Genomic DNA, 21622 nt, shown 5'->3' on the forward strand with positions numbered 1-21622 from the left:
AGTCTAAACATGTCACTGTTAATTACAAAGCTATTTAACTTTTGCAAGAAATAAAGACTGCTATTAATGAAAGAAGAACCAATTAGCCTTTAATCTACACACTGTTTTTTAATCAAACTTTCTTTTGATCATCAGACTCACTGCAGGATGTATCCCTCCTCCCCATGTTGTAGTGGCTTCCATGATTGCTAATGGAATGGATTTTAAAGGGCTGGCTGAGAGGGGAGAACCCTCTCTGCAGGGCTGGAGCTTCCCTCCCTGCCAGGGACAGCTCAGGAAAGTGGAATTTTGTGTCCTGACCACTCTTGGAGCAGCTGCCTTTAGAGGATTAGCACTGAATGTGTCTAGAGGAACGTGGGACAGGAGTACTGGACAACCTCATTAGGAAAAATTTAAAAAAAACCAAAAGAAAAACAGTTTAAAGAGAAGTAAGGAATGGGATAGAAAAAGGCAAAAGCAGAGAAGTGCCTCCAGGAATGAAAATGGAATTCACTGCTGACTGCAAAGAATGATGAATGAGAGAATTTGCTTGTTGGCACAGGAACATATTGTGGAAAAAACAAAACAAAACAAAACAAAACAAATGGGATCAGGGCTTGATGTGTTACAAACAAAAGGGGTGACACGAAAAGGATCCCATTAGCAAAATATTGTGCCTCCAAACTGTTGCTTGAGGGCTCAGAGAATTGCAAGGAGGCTTTTTGTTTGGTTTTGGGTTTTTCTTTGCTGTGTGGCTACTTGTAGTAGCAAAATAATAATCCAAGCATCTGGAATCCATCATGATGGAGAACTTCTTCCCTGACATCATTTCCCTCTCGGCTGCTGCTGCTCCGATCTCCGGGAAGGACGGAGAGCAGATGTCCCTGAGCACACACCAGGCTGATAATGAAATACAAGAACCTGACTCCTGCACATGTAAACAGCAGAGAGAGTGTAACTATTATCTGCTCTGTGTCAAACACGGGGCTCTTGGTCTGACCAGATACCTGCTGCCTGCTCTGCATTAGCAAAATTTCAGTCTATGCTGTTTCTCCACCACAGAAAGATAAAATTTGCCTGGCGGCAGCAGAACACCAATACCAACAAAAAAACCACTCCAAAACAAATGTTAATATCCTCAAAAAATCAGAAAGTCTGGAGAGATTTATTGTTGTGACAGTATGGCAATTAAAGAAAACCAATTTAAAAATAAAAAAAATCAATAGATTGCAGGGAGAAAAGTGATAATAAATATGCTCTGTGTCAGACAGGATTCTGAGTTGTGAAGTTCAAGACTGTAATAAAAGTATGTGGAACAACTGCTGACATGGTATTGACACCTGAGGTATTTGAAGGTAGGTACATACTTACCATAGGAAGGATTCCAGCAAAGAAAATAGGTTGCAATTAATGTTTTTGACTAACAGCATTTTGCACTTCAAAAGATCAAATTATTACACTTTCTATAAAATAATTCTAATGCCTTATCTGAAAGGGCTGGTGATTTTTCACAGTCCAAACCCCCTTAATGTAACTTTGGCATAAAGGTCACTGAAAATGAGATCAGGGTCCATTCATGGTTTTCAGCTGCTCGTGTATTACAATATGAGTCCAACACAGGAACTCAGATAAAAATATCAACAGAGCTAAAAAGAAATAGCTGTAAACCACAGTGCCAAGATACTTGAATTTAGCTGGATAATTTTATCATTTTCACATTTATTCCATGGCATTATAAACCTGTTAATAAAATTTGGATTCTGATGCTGATCAAAACCTCTTTGTGTTTTTCTTGTGTCATAATCTCAAAACACAAAACCTAGACAAGAGAAACCGTCTCCACTCTCCTTTTGCACACATGCAGGACACTCAGAAAGCTGCAATACTGAAAACATGTGACACTAATGTACAGGTTATTTTTAATTAACAAAGCTCTTAGGCATTGCTGAAAGATTAGTTTTGGTTTTTGTCCCCTCCCATATTGACCTAAAACACTCCAGAGCTCTGTATTTATTTATAAAGTGTAGTTGGGAGAAAGTTCTTCTGACATTTGAGAAGATTTAGAAAGTTAAATTGTTGACAGGAACCATTGTGAAAGAAAATGAGATTTTAACTCATTTAACTCTTGAAGTAAGGACTTTCAAAGGTAAAAGAGGCAGAAACTTTACACTGCTGCTTAAATTATGCGGTAGTTTATTCCTGAGTGTTCTCAGTTCTCCTAATTCCTCAAAATTGGTGAATACTTGCATTAATTACTCCCCAAAGTAAGCTCTGATTCAAGAAGGCACTAAGGAACTTCATTAACTCCTTCCCCAATGACTTCAGCCAAATTTCCCTTGCTTACTTGAGATGCGCCCAAAATATTCTGTACCCTCAATTCTGCCAGTGATCAGTGCCAGCTGAAAATCAACCCCAGTGCCTTTAATTAATCTACAGCTGCCCCAAACCCCACTTTTAATTGTGCCACGTGTACATACGTATGCAGTAGTCCCCGCTCTCGTAGTAGCCGGGGCAGCACTGGGAGCGTCGCCGGTACATCGTGCGCAGCCCCCTGCGATAGGCGGTCTTGTAGCTGATCCTGCACCACAAAACACAAAACCATTGGACACTATTGAAAATCAATGCTTCCTGCTGCCATGATATTTGTGTTAAATTATAGTAAGGATAGCATTCAATAATTATTTTTAAATGCATGAAAGGTTTTTGATAATAAAAGCCGCAATAAGGTAGGAATCGATACTTGTTTTGAAGCTTGAAATATGACTTGTGTTATAAACACTGTGCTTGTGACAGTCACTGGAGCTCTTCCTGGGGGCAGCTGCTGTCTTAAAACATTTTCCCAGTCCTGCTGCAAGGGCAAGGAGCTTCTTCAAGAATAAATGATTTATTTTTGCACATCAGCAAGGTCAGCTCTCATCAGTGGAAGGAACAGAGTCTTCTGCAGAGACCACTGTCTCAGCTGCCACACAAAAACCTTCCCACAGTGGCAACTGCTCTCAATGCACAACTTGAGAAGTTCACCCCAGGTGATTTGTTCCTGCCTGCTAACCCTTCCAAGGCACTCATTCCTTGCAAAGTGCCATTATAGTTCAGTATTTAAAGCCTGTTTTCCCCACTACAATACTGTAGCCCACAGAAGTTAAAAGGTGTTTAGCATTCTGAAGCATTCCTACATTTATTCATAGCAAGGATATTGCATTAGAAAAGTAATATTTAACTACATATTTAACAGCAAACACTTCAAAACAGCTTTGCTAGTTTATGGAAATTATCTCAATTGAACAAAATCTATTGTTCCTCGTGTTATTTAAACTGATTGAATTTACTCTGCTGCATTCCAATCTATACAATATTCCAGAAAGCTCTGCAGCCCTGTTCACTTCCAAACATTGTAACTCAGGAGTTAAAAAGCCAAGTGCCACAGACCTGCTGGGATGGTGGGGACAGCCAGCTTGCAACTGAATGAGTGAGAGCTGAGATACAAACTGGTTTCTAAAACCCCCTTGAAAGATCGAGAATATTAGTGGATATTTATTAGGATACTTTGGAAGCAGAATGAATATAACAGCAATATCCTGCAGCCTGGGAAAAATTAACTCCTTGGTAGCAGTTTTCATTCAGTCCCAGAAATGGGTAAATCTTCATTTTACCTGATTTTCAGTGCAGATTTGGGTGCAATTCTAATTCTAACGTAGGTCCATTTCTAATTATCACTAACCCTCCAATGCCTGATAATTCACAATTTAAGAGGCACATGGACTTCCTATGGACTTTTACAAACCTGGACATGCACCAATGACTTGGAAAACAGAGTTTGCTCATGTATGGTCAGGGAATAAACACTTCCAATCCCACGGCAGGGCCAGTGGAAGGATACTTTCTCCTGGATGGCCCCATGAGGGACTGACTGTCACTGATCTCACTCAAACTTCAGGCAAAAATCTCTGTATTTCTATTCAATACCCTGGAATTCCTATCCTAAAACACATCTTTGTGTACACGTCTCTGTTGGAGCACCAAAACATTTGGATAAACAAGAGGTGTGTGAGGAGATGAAAAGACAGAAGGAAGCTCAGGCTTCTGAAGATTAGTTCTTACCTGTGCCTGGTGCATTTGAACCAGTTGAGGATGTCTGTGCATCGTGTGTAATAGATCTGGTCAAAGGGATGAGCGTAAGATTCCTGCACGGTCACGGCGTAGCTGTGAGTGGACAAGGAAGGAGGTGAGAGCCTGTTTAGGGCCACATGAAAAGCTGCAGTTCCCTGGATCTGCTGCTCATGGAACCCCAGTATGAAACATATTTACATCAAGAGTCTTAGAAACTTTGGGTATTAGCAAAGAGCAGAAAAGGGCTTCCTTCAGCTAGACCTCTTCCTGGAAAGGTTGGAAATGCTTGGCTTCATGGCTGATACAGGCACAGGATATCTCTGTGAGCAATAAACCATTCTCTTTTAGGAAAAAAACAAATATTATTAAAATTCATGAAAATTTTGAAGGTGAAAAAGTGAATGTATATGGACAAAATCTGGGCAATTTGATGAGAAATCACAGAGCTCCAATAATAGCAAGAACTGAGCAATCTTCCCAAAACACCACTTAGCCATGCAACAAGTTCTGTGTTCACTATTGATTCACATGATACAGGAACCCAAATCTCATGCTGGGGTCAGTCATGGCAGAGCAGTGCCCCATAGCAGGTGTGTGCCCTGCTCAAGGGACTCCTCTCTCAGGGGCTGATCTGGACACAGGCTCCACTTTGTCACATCTACAGTATCTCCAGAGAACAATACACAAATCACCCCAGGCAGGTCAAGACCCAGGAGCTAGATCTCTGGGTCACTCATTATATCGATTGTCTTAATTCTGCAGCTGATTTCCCTCTCATCAGCAGGACTGCAGATGTGATTAAGCCCTGGGAGATTGCACCCACAAGGTAATACCAAGATATTTGCTTGGAGGGGCTGAGTGGCTTGAAATCGAAGATTGGGCTGCTCCTGCCCTGCTTGTCGTGTCCCTTCTAGACAAGGCAAGGTTCCCCTGGATGTTGCTTTGCCCTCTGTCACTGTTTGCTGGGTTTGACAATAATGTTTTTATTTCTGCTAATGCCAAAATATAAAATATTTACATTGCTCATTATTAATGTAAGACAGTAACACTTGCAAATCTCAATGATTATTTTACGATCCCGTTTATTATCCAGCAATAGCCCTAACAATCTTTTCCCTTTGATTTATTAACATCTAACTAACAAAGTCATCTTGGTCAGTACAACCAATCAATTTTGGTATTTAATTTTTGTTTCTCCTTGATTGGGTCTCTAGGTTGCTGACTTTCTTCAGACAAAATCAATATTTTATTCCTGTGCTCTGAATGCACTTCCAGCACGCAGACTGCAAAATCCTCTTCCTGTATGGTCTTTGCTTTGCAGTTGCATTATCTACAAAGAGTTAATTCTCTAATTAAGGCCTCAAAACATAGCCATTAAATATGATTCTATTTTTACCTTTGTTAAGGGGTGTATTTTGCTGAAGTGTACAGCAAATCAGATTTGTGTGGAATTGAACCAGAGAGCAGAACTGCAAATTTAGCAGGTTAAACTGAGAAGTGCAGGACCTTTAGCCTCTGCAAACAGCCCCTGTGTGAGTGTGAGCCCCATCAAAGGCTGTGGGTTTCTCTGTGCTCACAGGAACTGGCCTGCTCAGATCTACTTTTAGGACCAGGACACTGGAACAATAGAAAGAACAAGAAATTCCAGGGCCTTTCATGTTCAGTTCACTTTCATTCACTCTTTGATGTCAACACGAATTTGGCAGGAAGAGCCCCAAAGTTCAGGCCAGACAAAACCAGCCTGGATGTTCCAGCAGGAAGGACTTCAAACTTTCTTGCTGGACAACAAGCAGAAAAACGCAGGCCAGAACAAGGCCAGGATTTCTGCGGGTCTCTCCATGATAAATGCAAACACTTCAGTGCACTCCTGTTGCTCAGAATCTGGAGGAGCTTCCCAAAGAGCACAGGGGGATCTGGCCAATAGTTGTAGCCTTAGAACCAATCCCTTGGGATGAACCAAACCCTCCAAGGCACTCAGAAGTACCATTTCTTAAAGTAAATCTGTGCTCTTTTCTGAGATGTGGTGGTATTTAGCAAATTATGGCTCTCAGCTTGCCTTGTAAATGTAAAAAAATCTGAGATGGATGGTAAAAAAACAAAAAAAAAGGTTACACATTACCTTTCCCAGTGACTACAAACATTTGGATCATCTGGATTTAGGGACAGAGTAGTTTTGAGCAGAAAAGTCAGAATAAGCCCTCTCAGAATCCACTGGAACAGCACATGTGCCACCATTGTTGTACCTAGATAAAGAGAAGAAAGTAGAGCCATTAAAGACAATTTTGAAGAAAATATCCTTCCAGGCCTTTTCCTCCTTACTTTTGTGCAAATCCAAATACTGGGGAGCTATTCAGAAACTGAAATACTTGAAAAAGCAATCAACTAAGCAGTAAAATGCTTTAAAAGTTCAAATCCATTCTAAAAGGAATTTATACATTTAAATCTAATAAAAGCAATGAATTTGATGATTAAGCCACCCAAGATATTGATAGACCGAATGATTCTTCCAAAGAACATTTCTGATACTGATTATTTTTATGATAGGCTGTCTGTACTGACAAATAAATCACTGAGGTATTAAAGCAATCTATTCTTCCATCAACCTACAGGCGAGTGGGAGAATACCCAAATGCCCCCTTTGATTTATTTAAATGGGGTTTACAGGTGTCAATATGGGCTGGATGTGAGACTCGTGCTTATTGCATGATGGAAAGAAAATCAATGCACTCCTCAAGCCTTGGATGGGGAAGCACTGAGAATTACAGAGGTCAGAGCATTGGGGCATGTTACACAGAACACTGAACATGAAATAATATTTGCACTGAAGTTGGAAAGAGATTGTACAAAATTCACTGGGTGTGGTCTCTTCATCACCTTCTTGTTCATCTGTTAAATGTACTGACTTACACCTGCTTGGGGCTTTGAAACCAAAGTTTGCTGTTGGCCTAGAAGTCTCCAATGACACCAGTCAAAAATTCAAAAATTCAAAATAGATAGAAAATAAAATTGCTTTTTTGGTAACAGCATTAGAGGTGTTAATCTGTAAAACATTAAGTCAGGAAAAAGTATTTTTAAATATCCATTTCAGGCATTTACACGGACACATAATTCACCATTCAAATCAGAAGTCCTAGAAATTATTCCTGGCAACAAGATTGCCCTAAAAATAGATTGAATCTTCATATGATCATCAAAAAACCACATGGCTCATTGCCTCAGGGTCCGGAACAGCAAAGGGATGTTAAGAGGTTTGCTCTGCAGGGCCCTGATATACAGCCCAGCATAAAGAAGACATCACAAAGCAGAATGAAGAGCCAGGAAAACTGCTCAGAAATTACCTCCTGACCCAAAGCCTTCTTAGCCAGTTCAAGGACACCCATTGCCTTTAGTGGATCTCAAGTCAAAATCCCAATGGGAGCAATAGCTCATCTTTTAAATTATTCCTAGAGTGCTGCTAAACCCAAAGATAGGTCTTGTGCCATGTAAGTCCTATTAATGTTAATTAACATGATTTAATGCTAATGTTCCCCATGAAATGTGTTTAAGTCAAGGAGTGACCATTTTTTACCTCTGGGCTTTTCCAAAGTCCCACAGCAACAATGCAAAAGCTTAGTCTGGAAATCCAGAGGGCTGACGAGGCAAGGAGGTATTTATGGAAAAGCCACAGCCTATCCTTGTCCTGGGCACTGCTTCTCCATGGAGGAAAAGTGGCTGGGAGGGCTGAGCTGCCAAAAGTCCCAATGTTCAAACAGTGAGAGCTGTGGGAGAGCAGAGCTGCTCCTTCCCTGAGCACAGCATGGACAATGGATGTGAACAACCCAAGGGTGAGGCTCCACAAGCTGGCCGCCCTTTAACACAGATCCCTCCCAAAAACATCTTTAACTGTGCCAGCAGCACTGCAATCATGCCAAAGCACAGGGGACAAGTGTTTCTTGTATTTCCAGGTTGTGATTTGCCCTCCTTCTTCATCCTCTGCACTTTTGGTACAGGGCTGAGCAAAAGGGGCTAAAGGAAAGCTCCTTCTGATGAACAGATGTGGGCAAAGCAGGAGCAGGGCAAAGCTGCTCCAGGAAATGCAGATCTTCAGAGAGGGCTTAAATGTAAACATAGTTCTGTGCTCAGCTTGTTAACTCCTGGAGAACATCAACAGCCTGGCTCTGTGCTACATTAATTACAGGCAGAAAGGCAGCCTGACTTTAAACCAGTAATTTATTGCCTATATTTACCTTCCATCAGTTATCAGAAACTGAAAGGTAAATAATAATGAATTCAAGGTAGAAATCAAACTTCTCCCCCACTCCAATTTCTTCTCCTTTGGTACCAACTGAAGCCAGTGCCCTTGAGTTCAGGAGAAAGCAAACTTCCAAGAAAGATTTGCTTAGAATACACAAGATGCTAAGAAAGAGGCTCTTAAGATCACTCATTCTTGCTGAAAATTACCCATTCTTTATATTGAATTTTATATATCCTTTATATTAAAGTACTCCTTACAAAATAAAAATAAATGAGAATAGAGCCCTGCTGCCTCACTCACTCTAAAGGGAATGAGGTCTAAAGCAGCCCCATATTTGAATTCTGTAGTTCTCAATTTGTTCTTAAGAAAATGGTGCCTCAATTTAGTTTTTCAACCAAACAAATGTCAGAGAATTATTTATAAGCCCTAATAGCACCCAGAATATTTTTTGCAGTGTATTAGAAAGAGGTTCCGAATTGTTTTCTGAACTTTTATTGCTAAAGCTCTGTTATTACCTGTTTGTGAGGGAGCTGCTTTGTGTCATTAATTTCCTAACTTTGTAAGTCAGATCGAAGATCAGAACCATCCCACTCCCCAAATCTGGCAGAACCTCATTCATCTCAAGTGTCTCTTTTTGTAACACACATGAAATATTTCACTTTGATCACTGCTAATAGAAAAGCCCTCACACCAAAATGGAATGGTTGCTATTACAGGAGTCAGAATAAAACTCTAAAAATAGGAGCACACATATTAAAAACCAATATCAAAAAAGAATCCAGTAATGACATCTAATACTGGGCTTTCAGCTTTCAGTGCTCACCACAGCACATAGAAAATTTCTGCCTCAAATTCAGTGTTTGGGACAGATTCTCCAAGGAGGAAGCACCAGCCTTGAGGGGGACAATGCCTGTAACTTCAAAAAAAAACCAGGTCTGATAATCTCCTGTATCAGCAGTACCCCTAAGGATAGGACCCACCTGCAAAGATCTCAAAGAATGCTTGCTGGGTGAAATAAATATCCTAGAAAGCTTTTTCTAGATGTTGAGGACTTGGTTTTGGTAATATTCTTGGGAAAAAAAAAGACCAGGGTGTACTTTAAGTGGCCGAGGGAAAAAAAAAAGAAACCCAAAACTACAGGTTCAATTTCTCCTCTGCTTCCTTGGCTGACAGGCTAGAAAATCTAACTAAAAATGACCATTAGAGACTTTCCTGTTCAGGGCCAGAAGTGGTGAAACATTTCATTTTGACATCTCTGTCATAAAATATTTCATAACATGATTTTGACATGAAATTCAAACAGTTTCCAGTCCATGACAGATTCCTAAACTGAATGTTTTTCTCTCAATTTGGGATGAAGTGAGCTCTAAACGAAGCAAAAAAAAAAAAGAAAACCAACCTAATTTTGTGTCTAGCTGTAAGCAGAGATGTCTTTCACTAGCACACACCATTCTTAAATGCTTATCTACTTTGAAAGATCATAAACTCTAAATGTTTATGCAGTCAGTTAACCTAGGCTGAATTTTCCCCACAAATTTCCAAGTGACGCATTTAGCAAAGAGCCATTTTAAAAAATCTTACCTTAAAGTGCTAAAAATTCCCAGTGGATCTTTTTTTTTACAGATCCCCAGCACATGGAGACACAGGGCACATCAACAGGAGAGTGAAAGAAAGCTCTTGGGAAGTCGCTTGGCCCTGTGAGCGATCAGGAAAAACAGAAAACTGGGTCAGAGGAAATGTGTTTGGGGGTGTGGAAACAAATCAAGGCAGAAATGAGACAAAACCTTTGAAATAATTAGATAACAGAACATAATTGTGCTATTTCAAACCAATCCAGTATCCTGCTTTCAGCCAAGAGCAGGGAACTCAGAAAGAGTGGAAGAACACCAGGGATGTGACACATCCCTCTTACACCCTCCCAGCCTCCAGAAATTTGTTTCCTATCATTTCCTACCTAATTTTGTTCCCATATAGGCTTTTCCTTCTTTAATATGCTAACAACAAAGATCAGTTTCTTTCAGGAAGTTTGATGCAAGCCCTTGCAAAAAACCTTTTGGAAATCTAACTGCACCTTCTTGATGCACATGTTTACTTTGAAGAGCTTTCACAGGTTAAGAAGGCTTTACAAAACCACGTTGATTCTTCAAAAATGTATTGTATACATCAAGATAAATAATTCTGTTCTTAACTCTAGTTTCTACCAAACAGGAAAATGAGGTGTGCCAAAATGAAAATGGATCCTAGTATTTGTGTGGGAGCGATGGAGGAAAATGCAAGAGAGTGGTTGAGCCAGGAAACAAAAAGTTGGATTTCACTGGGGAAGCATTAAAGTGACGGAGTGTTTGCTGATTACACTATTTTAGTCTCTAAGTAGTAGCAAGCTTCCAACAAGCTGCCCTTGGTGGCATTCCTTCTTCTCATCCCATCTGAAATTTTCATGATAGTTTAGGCAAGGGATCATTTAAACACACACTTCATTTGGCTCCACATCAGATTTTGTTCGAAACAAGCTGTTATGAAAGCTAAATGAGGCCATGAGTTTCAAAACTGATCAGGGCTTTTTGGATGCCTCTATTTATGATTAATAACTTGAGATACCATGAAAGGACTGGATAATTTGCAGAGCTCAGGATACCTGCTCAGAACAGCTTGTTTGAATGTGGGTAGTCAAAGAACAAATCCATTCAACCTCACCAGTCACCTCTAAAAGTTGTCATGACCAACAGAAATATTGCCAGTGACAGGTTGTGGTTTTGTTTGTTTTTTAATGAAAATTTAAAGCTGTTTTAAACAGATAAACACTTCCAGGAAGGATCAGGTACTGAATACAAAAGCACTGACAATGTGATTCTTATCATCTGAGCACAGAGAAATTCAAGTGATGGAAGAAGCAGCAGAAACAGCAGAAACAGCAGACTGTGCCATGAGCTGCTGTCTTCCCTCCACTGAAACCTTGCACAATTAATGCAGGAGACAGGAGACAAGAAATAACAAGTAATTAACATGACTTGGGAAATGAAAGGATAAATGCAAAAGTCTGAGATTTTCACAGTTTACAGGGAAATCTTGCATCTTGTGTCCTGTGTGCTCAGTCTCCACAGCCACCACCTCTGCAACATCATCCTGTGAAGTGGGTGCTGTTCAGTACCAACAAAGGAACCAATTCCATTTCCAAGATCTCATTTTAGAGGCTCTATTTTAAAGCCTGAATAAACACACCAGGGCCATAATCATTGCAGTGCCCTCATGACTCTCCCTGATACTCTCTGAACCACAGTTGCTTGGTTTTCCAAGACTGGGTTGGGAGGCTGATTTCAATGGGATCTGAACATCCAAAACTCTTAAATTGCTTTAAATTTCTAAGCTCTAAAATACATCAGTGTGAGTTGTGCTTATTAGAGAGAACATTGTTACAGTTCCAGGGATAACTTATGAAGTCTGCAGATCTGCTTCAGTGCTAACGCTTTTCTGAGCTGACTTCTGGAGTCATCAGGAGCTTGGCCACAGCTAAGTGAGAATAAATAATGAAGTAAGTGCTGCTTAATCTATCAAATGTTATTTTTGGAAGCTCAAGATTGTTCCTTCAGTGCTCTCAGAGGAAAACTGGGTCAAAATACCACAGAGATGTGTCAGAGGCAAGGAATCTGGGCAATTACTTCAGTTATGGCTAATGAAATATGTTTATCAAGACAAAGGCTGGTGGATGTGTCTGGGCCTCTAAATCATTCTGGCAAAGATTTCAGGCCTGACACTGGCTTAGCAGAGTGGGCTGGGCTGAGGTGGCTCAAACTCCCCCCAAGTTCTGCATCCAGTGTTTTCCATCTGAGCCCACACACAGCACCAGGCTCCAGAACTTCAGGTGGAATTAAGAACATGAAAGTTCTCAAAGTCTCAATATCTTCCCCATGGGAAGAGGACTGGCCAACCTGCCAGGTGCTTTGAAAATAAGCTTGTTACAAACTGAAAAGTGTTAATACACTGAAGCAACAATGTGCAAACATGTTTGGCATTCCCCATCCACTCCCTGAGATTATCATCGGCATACAAAGAGGTACAGACTGGATTTTGTCAATTCTTACACAAACTCCACGAACACTTGTGCAAAGCACAACTACTCATCCAAAAAGCCATTATTCACTACAGTGCTAAACTTCTTTTTCTTAAATAATTGAACAGTTAATCAATAGTCCAACAGAAATATAATGAAAATATTGCATTAACAACACCTAAAAACACTGCTGAACCAGTGCCCAAATCCACATAATTGCTGGCTCCTTTTCAGAAAGGTCAGCTTGGAAAAAGATTTTCTGTGATTTTCTGCCCATAATTTTGTACTTGGATACTCGACTACCAGTGTAAAACTGGAAGCCAGCCCTTTGAACATTTGGCCCTTGAAGTTACCAATCCAAACTCAAGCCCTCTGAGATGTTTGTGTTCCTGGTAGTGCCTGAGTTGTCCTTCCAAGCCCTGCCAGCCAGGACAGGGGCTGATGTTGCAGTTTTCTGCCAAAAGCAGCTCGGTGCTGGAAGGCTACAAAGGCAAAACCCTGAAGGACCCTGAAGGATTTCAGCCCAGACATTGTCCTGCAGGCTGGGAGACCCTCCTGGGGCAGCTTTCTGTGATCCCTCCCCATTAAAACATGGGAAACAAGGAAAGTCAGGAGGAGGCACTTTGTGTCTTTGGCTGCTCCCTTCACCTGAGAGCTGCCGCAGGGATGGCCAGCAAGGAGCCAGGCTTGGTGTCCTCTCCACTGCTCCCACAACTCTCAATTAGTGGAATGTTAAAGCTGCTGGAATCTGTGTGGGGAGTGACACTAGCTCCTGATTGAACAGTGTATTTATACTCCCCTTCCCCTTTTCAGAGATGCCTCCACAGACATTCCATCAGGAGAGCCAGTGGCTGGCACTCATCAAAGATCTCATCTCTGAGAAGCCAAATGAGCTTGAATTGAGCTCACACCCAGCCACCCACCCAAGCCATGTGCAAGATGAAAAACAATTCCAGCATATGCTTCCTTAGACACTTAGAGCAACAAAGGCCTCCTATCCCCAGAACACCCAGCATAAATAAAGCAACCCGAGTGTTACAGCCATGCCCAGATGAGGAATAATGTTTCCAAATATTTAGTTTAAAAACCTCATCTATTTATTCTAACAGACTTTTTTTACAGCATTTAAAGAATGCTCATGAAGTTGATGTGAAAATGAGAGTAACAGGCAATAAAAGAAAAGGATGTTCAATAGACACACCGTGAAATAAATTAACTGTGATTTGTGAAAGTGCTGTGAAAGTCAGAAAAACAAAAAAGTTTGAAAATGTAAAATATCCTTTACGGTTATATATTTTTTTAAATTACTTCTATTTGTCAAGAACAGTTGACCCTTTCTTTTTGTCTTCATTTATCTCAGAAGAAAATAAAATGGAACAAACAGCAAAAAAGTCCCAAGTACAGAGAACAGCTGAGCCAGGGACAAATTAAGTAACACAGATTGATGGCTGTTGATCTACAGCAGTACCATCACATCCCAATGCTACAGCTCATATTTCATTTAAAGACCCATCTCTCCTTTTCCAGAAACAGTGCAGTATTTATGGGAGAAGGCTGATTTGCAAGCCTTGGAGCTGCACTGAGAATCCAGATTCAGTTTTTCCAGTTTGGCCTTAAAGTTGGTGAATTCCTTTTGAGGTACCAATACAACTAAAATGAAGCCAAACACTGGAATAAAATGAACACTGAAACTAAACATGTATTTTTAAAAATGCTGCAGACAGCAAAAAGCTTTTTATCTTCAGTATCTTCACCATGCAGAAAGAAAGTAATATTTCCTGCCTCTGCATCTCCACCTTCACTGACCCCACTGGTCCAACAGCACATTATCCTCAGCTCTTCTCCTGGGGCTTTTCCCAGAGCTTTATCTTCCCTGGCATTCCCTATTACAGCAGTATGCAGGTTTCCTCCTCCTGCATTGCATTCCCCTCTCTGCCTCTTGAAACCTTAATCTAAGAGTTTTTAATTTCATAGCTATTAAAGGCATTGATATCCCAGACAGAATATAACTTTTCCTGTGGATGTCTGGTAAGTATAAGATAAACGTTCAATCAATTTTTAGATTTCTAATGGCTTAAGAATTAGAGTGGCCACATAAAAACTGCCAATTTTACTTGAAATACAAGAGGTTTCCTCTGAAGCTGCTATAATCCTTTGTGCTTTCCTGTGTTTCTTACAGACACATCTGTAACACTGTCAATACTGCAGAATTGATATTTGGTTCAATCAAAGCCTCAAGTTAGAGGTCCACAAAATCCATCTGGTTTTCAGAGCATGCACAAACCTGCCTGAGTTACTGGTTACTCAGGTGCCTGGCTACAGACTGCCAGATTCAGGCATCTGACATGGAAAACAGGCTGAACAGATGTGTTCTTTGCTAGGACACAATGCTGAGGCCATGGAGAAGGTGTGGAGATCTCTGCAATCGCTGCTGGATTCCCCTGTGAACCAGGCAAGAGGAGTGCTGGGCATCAAAGGCTGGATCTGAGCTGGGGAAAATCTCTGCAAGAAGCAAAATATCTCTGTAATCCAGACTTAAACCTGGATCTCTCAACCACCCAGCACTGAGGGTGGGCCCTTGGGCTGCACCACCACGGAGGCCCCTGATCAGTCTCAGCACAGCAGAGGCTGCAGCTTCACTGAGAGGGGTCTCAGGGGGTTGAGATGGACAAGAACAGCAGCTGCAAATGCTGTCTGCTAACAGCCAGGTCCTACAGCTCCGTGGCTGCCTTCTCCTGTGTGCAGAGCAGAGAAACAGACATTCTGCCCAAAAGTCCCAGCAGATCTGAAGAGTCCTCCAGAATATCCTCACCTTTCCGGGAACCATCACAGACCCTATTAGAGCAGGAGCTGCAGAGATAAACGAGAACATGACCCCAGCTTTATTTAATTTCACATCACTATGCAAAGCTCTCGACTCTGCTGTCTCCATGACCTACTTTATCTATTGTTTGTTTTTTTTCTTTTTCTTTTTCCAGGAAACTCTTCATTAGGGATAAAAGCACCTGGCTTACAGTAACAGGGCACTGTGAAAAATGTTTGTCAAAAAAGTCAAGGGAAGAACAGTCATAAACACATCAGAAAGAGCAAACCCACAGAGAACTGTAGGATTGCAAGGGGTATCTTAGGTAGAAGAAAGGCAAAGAAGATGCACAGGCTGAAGTCTCTACTGGTGTAAATGGCTGCAGTCCATTGAGTTCACTGTGCCAGTTTGAATCTGGGGAGGATTTGGATGTGCCAGCTCAGTCCAATGCAGATGGCTCTGGAGCTACTCAGGTTAGAGCCAGTGTCTGTTTTCTGGCAGGAAAACGGGAGCTGGGAAAACCACTATGAACAAAACCAGACCTGAACAACTGGTGCATGCAACTGCCTTGGCTTCCTCTTCCCCCTCTTCCTAAATTTGACACTAAAAACTTATTTAACTGCTTTGAGAAAAAAGGTTCATGAAAATTATAAAAGAGAGAGTTTATGGGGAAATTTTAGGACTTAATTTTCTTCATTTTCAGATGTACTAATTAAGTGTTTTTCCTACCAGGTAAGACAAGCACAGTTTTCTCTCTGTGTTCTTTTCACATCATGCATGTACCATCTGCTGAATCTTCTTTCTGAGCCCTTTCCAGAGCTTGTTCTCAGCTCCACTGCTCTCAGATGACCAAGGACAACACTTCATTACCAGTCCTTTATCAATCTCCCTGCAGAGGCCAAAAAATCAGAGCTTAAAAGTTGCTTATATATCTTTGAACCTAGTGTGAAGTTGAACACAGCTCACTATGTGTTGAGGTTCTCTGAGCAAACACCCTTATCCTGCTAAACAAAACCAAACCCAAGTCCTCCTCTCCACAAAGTGGGCACAGAAGGTGCTGGCTGGCAGCAAACAAAGGAGCTCCCCATTTTCCCTCAAACACCATCTTCAGCTAGAAAAAAAATCACAAGCCTCGAGACTTCTGGTTTTGTTAGCACCACACTTGTGGCAAAGTTTTAAGTGTGAGTTGATGCTGATCTCCCTTGCAGAGCACAGCAGAATGAAGGGTTTCTGAGCTCCCCACGGATTATTCCCCTCCTTCCACCTGCTCCAGTTCTTTATGTACCTGTTATAAGTTCTGTTTCCCTCTTCAGCCATTTTTTCTGACCATCACCTTCTAGGTGTTGTTATCTCACACACTGCTGTCCAAAAACCCTCTGGAGAATTCCACTTAGAATTGAATGGGAACTTCTTCCCAGATCAACAGCCACTTGCCACATCCCCTTCACAAAACTCACTACAAACAATTGTATCTCTATTCATTTAAAGTTCAACCCAACTCACTCAGTCTCCAAGGGAACCTGTGCAGTTTCTATGCTCTTAGTTATGAATTCCAGCACCTGCTGGGGCTCCAGGAGTGCCATGAGCTGCAGGGTAAAGGGTCAAGATTGTTTAATTCAGTGATCTCTCCTTTGCCACAGAACAAACAAGTTTTTTCTATGCATGAAAATGTTTTGAGTGGAAGCAGGACAGGTGATTGGAAACTCTCTTCTGGCCACTCATTACAATCTCAGCAGCCTGCACACCACTCTTGTGTCTTATCCCCTCTTCCCCCTCCTACCTTCTTCCATGGCATTGCTTCCTTTTCATGGGATTCCTTTCCTCAGATATGGAGAAGCTAAACTCCAGCTCATCTCCTCCTAACCCAACTCCTTCCATCATTTTCTGCTGCGATAGCTGGGCCACACAAAGCTGCAGATATTCAAAGGATGTGTGTGAGCCAGAAAAATCACTGTCCAATTAAAAAACTGCCACAGGGGTAAACAGAAAAACACAACACCAAAATACCTGAATTAATAATTGATTGATTTTATTATTTTTATTATTACTACTACTTATTATTATTACTTATTAGTAATTTTTATTATATATTTTATCATTTATTTATAACCTGGGCTATTCAAAGAACTCCCAAACTGCTCCTTACACTGATTTTTCAGAAAATGTCCTGTTAAAACACCTTGAAATATCCTTTGGGTTTTCTATCAAGCAGAAAAGATGCCACAGTGTGTCCTCCTCATCTGCTGAGGAATGAAACCCCTCATGCTCTGCCAAAGCAGACTGAGGCACAAACAGATATGGGGATAGGACGTGATTTGCTCATCTGTTTATTTGTTTAAGCTTGGAGCTCACCCACCAGCCCAGACATGCATTTCTCAGCCTGTTTCAATTCTTTGATTTGCTAACTAGGAAGTCAAACAGAAGGTGGGAGTAGGAAGGAGTAGGTGGGAACCAGAGCAGTCAGAAGTTTTTAGAATGTTATTCTAAGGCCTTAAAAATCTGAAAATTGGAAGCTGATTTTAAAAAATTACACTAAACTTTTTATTTTTCAGATACTTTTTTTTTTTTTTAAGGATAATGACTCTGACCAAGATTTTTATCTGTCTGTAAGTTACTCCTTTGAAGGATTTAGTCAAAATCCTCAAACCTTTAACACCTCAATGAAAACAGGCACAAAAAGGCCAGCTGGAGTCTGGATCGTGTTTTAGCTCTAAAAGATGTTCAAACTTCACAATCTAAACAAAATATTTACTAGTAATATCTCACCTTATTATCATGAATTGAGAGTAAATTGAAATTTCATGCAACTGAATAGGCTAATCACATACACAGACATACTTTAGAATCTAGGCTTTTCATGTTCTTAAGTATAAGCAATTAAGGGTAAGAGTTAACGTTTCATAATTATGTCATTGATCTCAATTCCTTTTCATTTTCCTATGAAAGCACTAAACTTACATAAGACACATCTGAGGTTGCTCCTGTTGCTCAGATCCACATTTGTTCTTATCAAATATTCACCTCGTGGCTTGGTTTGGGTTTGTTGGGGTTTTTTTCAGTTTTTGCCTTCACATGAAATTAAAATTTGGAAAGTCTGAATGTATCATTAACTTTGAAAAAAGCACTAAAAACTCATTTAAAAAAATAAAAAGTCACAGGGAGCTATGGGAAATTCTGTCTTAGGCTGGCCTACTAATTAAAATCAGCTATGCCACATTATTTCCACTGTTCAAAAGTATCCGCCTACAGATCTAAAATCTTTTCTGAATGATTAAAATCAGGAGTAAAAAACCCCAAATCTCTTTCCTCTTTCATGTGGAGCCACACAGAACACACTTTTGCAGCTTTCAGAGTCCATTAAAACATCACCTTTGAAAACAGATGCACAAGCGGGCCCAGGAGTGATTTATGCGAGCGGGAGGCTCAGAACTGCCAGCGACTCCTCATGTTCAAAGCACCCCCAGCAGGCTCAGCAAAGTCCACTTTGGATCACTTGTAATGAGGATTCTTCAGACCAGAAAATCAATAATATAATTAGTAAATGGTATGTTATTTCTCAGAATCTTGCCGCAACTTATCCGCCTTTGATCAAGCCGAGTTGACTGCTAATGACGTTTAATATTAATTAATGAAAATGCATGTGATAAAAAGTTCTTTGGAGAACTATCTAATTATGGGCCATAAAAAAATGAAGTCTGTAATAACTGCAATTTATGTTTAGATCAATGACTATTGTTTAGGCCACTCTGAGAAGACATTGGGGTTATGAGTTATCTTTAGCTCCACTCTCCTGCCTGACAGAGCCACTTAGAGCAGATGAGCCACGTCATTAATGAGTTTTGTCTCATTTACAATACCAAGGGCTGCAGCTAAATCCTTCCTCAGCACCTACAGAATATTTGATGAAATTCACTTCTCTTTTGACAATGGATGATTGACAGCAAACCATCACGACTGAAGGTACTGACAAAATAAATAACTGTGGAGATTAAGCAGGATTTCAAAGGAATGACTGCAATCCTTAGGGAACAACGATTACAGAAAGGCAAAGTATTTCATTAACTCATAGAAATGCAGCACTTTGCCACCTCTCACTTTGACTGCCTGAGACCCCAGCTATTGAGAAACATTTACATTTAAAAATATTCCAATTTGATGTAACATGTCTAAGTAACTTCTCATGATTGTCAGGCACAGGAGAAAGGCAAAGAGAAATTTTTCATTATTATGAAACACTGTGGGATTCACCAGAAACATCATACTTGCTTTAATAAATCTGGTTCTAAACTAGAAAGGGAGGGTGGAATATATACACTGTGTTAACACCATAGGACAGATTCTATGGTTAATATGTCACATCAGTTAGGTCCAATTTCCCAAGACATTTTGGCTTTGGAGATAAATATATATAAATTGGGAAATATATATATCCTAATGCTCTTGCTTTATATCAGCCATGTAGAGCAACTGCCTCTGGGTTTGGTGAGATTATTCCAATCCCATGAACTGAGTATACACCTGATTTATAGCAGCCTTTTCCAATGCAGGTGAGTAAAAAAGGAACAGCTGTCATATGATCTTGCTCTTCTCTCTAATAACCATACAGAGAAGTATAATAATACTCAGAAATTGTCAATATTCTTACAGCAGCTTCATTAACTCCACATTGGACAGTCCCTGTTGTTCACTGGCACTCTCTTGTCAGTGTGAATGGGGAACACTGAATTCAGAAGTAAACCAAGGTTTTCAATTATCTGAATTCCTGGGGAAAAAAATTACAATCTTTCTTCATCTCTCCCAGTATGGTTTATTTTGAAAGACAACGTGTGAAATCGCTGAGAGCAGAACATTGGCTAAATAGGTGCCACTTGTTCTTGCCCCAGATGTGAAGGAGCTGGTTGCTCTCAATACAAAGTGATTAATGATTGCTTGCAATCAGCCCTGGAAATCATTGCATTGAGTGACAGAATGATTCTGTGACATCACACAGCCTCACATCTGATGCTTGTTCTTGGCCACGTTGCTCCTCTTGCTGCCATTTTTGGCACTGTGAGCAGGCTCAAAAAAATTATGGCCTTTATGATGTTCATGAATAAACAAGTTTTCACATGAGAGAGGTTTCTATTTCTTTCTGCCCAATTTATTTTTCTGTTCACTCATGACCTCTCCCATCCCCGCTCTACCTTGTAGGAATGTTCTTTGTACAAATGTTCTGACATTTTTCCATCTCTGCACAAAAATACCTCATTGAATCAGACCTGGAACACCTGACTGCCACCAGATCTCTCTTCTCCTCTGTCACATCCAAAAGATGAGCCTCTACCTCACAGCAAAGATTCACATTATTTAAGTTAATTGCAGTTAATCTTTGTAGTTGCTTTTGTTTCTTGCTGTTTTTACCATGCACAAGGTCATCCAGTTCTTCCTCTATTAAAACCCAGTGATACTGTGAAGCTCATTAGTCCCCCAGATTAATCATGAAATCCATTCAAACAAGAGAAAAACAGGCAAGAACTCTGATATCTCATAGCTTTCCCAGCTGAAAACCCCAAAACATAATAAATAAGGAAAAAAAAATACAAAGGATTCTAAAGTCAAGCATTCAAGTTACCAAATTCTTCTTAATCCCATCAAGCTGTCTTTTATCATCAAAACTTTACATCTAGAAAATAGAAATACAACCTCTGTGTTCTGCATTCATATTAATTAGAGGCTAAGGAGACTTTCATGAAGAAATAGCTGGGTGTTCATAATTCAGTATACGAAAGTGAAACTCAGCTTGATAAACCTGCTCCTTGTATTTCATTATTTGCATTTTGCTTCAGTGTAAGTTGTACAAGCATAAACAACAGGGAAGAACTCCTGCTTGGTAAATAATCCGTGGAAATTTTTAGAGAGGATTTTTAGCTCAGTCTGCAGTGGGTCCTTGTGCTCAGTGCCCAGCACAACCAGTATGACCAGTACAACCAGTATAACCAGTATAACCAGTACAGGGCAGGCTGGTGAGTGCTGGAACCACGGCAGTCGTGATGCCTTGGAAGGAAATGATGTTTTAGTCTTAGGAAAAGATGGAACAACATCGTAACTGTCAGAGCAATTTTCCACCTTGGTAGTTGAACACCTGAACTATTGCTTGTTTTTGCAGTGGAATTATTCCCAGTTTCTCTCTGCTCAGCTCTGAATCAGCTTGGAGATGTGTCATAAACAATGTTTGCCTCAAAGAGCCGCGTGGGCCAGCGCCGAGGAGGGACTTAATGAGGAGACAGTAGTTCCGTAAAAAAATAAAAATAAAGAGCTTGGTTCATTTTCTGTAAACATCTGGGTTGTAAATAACTGTAGGCAGGATAGCATTAGACTTAACGTCATAAAGATTGAGTTCTTAATTTTAATTTAAAGCCACCATAATTTTCAGTTTGCATGGGAACATAATCTTGCAGTCTGTTAGCAGGTA

The 21622-nt window shown here is 40.4% G+C and overlaps 1 protein-coding gene across 6 annotated transcripts in view; it reads right to left on the reverse strand.

The window, feature by feature from the left end:
* The window catches only part of MEGF11 (multiple EGF like domains 11), a 253689-nt gene that overhangs the window by 186338 nt on the left and 45729 nt on the right, over nucleotides 1-21622 (reverse strand). For all 6 annotated transcript variants that reach the window (XR_004498864.1, XR_004498863.1, XM_033516902.1 and 3 more), the window contains exons 2-5: nucleotides 9902-10015; nucleotides 6206-6329; nucleotides 4078-4179; nucleotides 2457-2557 (exon numbers count right to left, since the gene is read on the reverse strand). Coding sequence is in view for 4 of the 6 variants with exons in the window: in XM_033516902.1 (XP_033372793.1) it covers nucleotides 2457-2557; nucleotides 4078-4179; nucleotides 6206-6321 (319 nt within the window). In the remaining 2 variants the exon portion in view is untranslated. The remainder of the gene's footprint in view (nucleotides 1-2456; nucleotides 2558-4077; nucleotides 4180-6205; nucleotides 6330-9901; nucleotides 10016-21622) is intronic.

The sequence above is a fragment of the Parus major genome, chromosome 10, assembly GCF_001522545.3.
Source record: "Parus major isolate Abel chromosome 10, Parus_major1.1, whole genome shotgun sequence".
Classification (NCBI taxonomy): Eukaryota; Metazoa; Chordata; class Aves; order Passeriformes; family Paridae; genus Parus; species Parus major.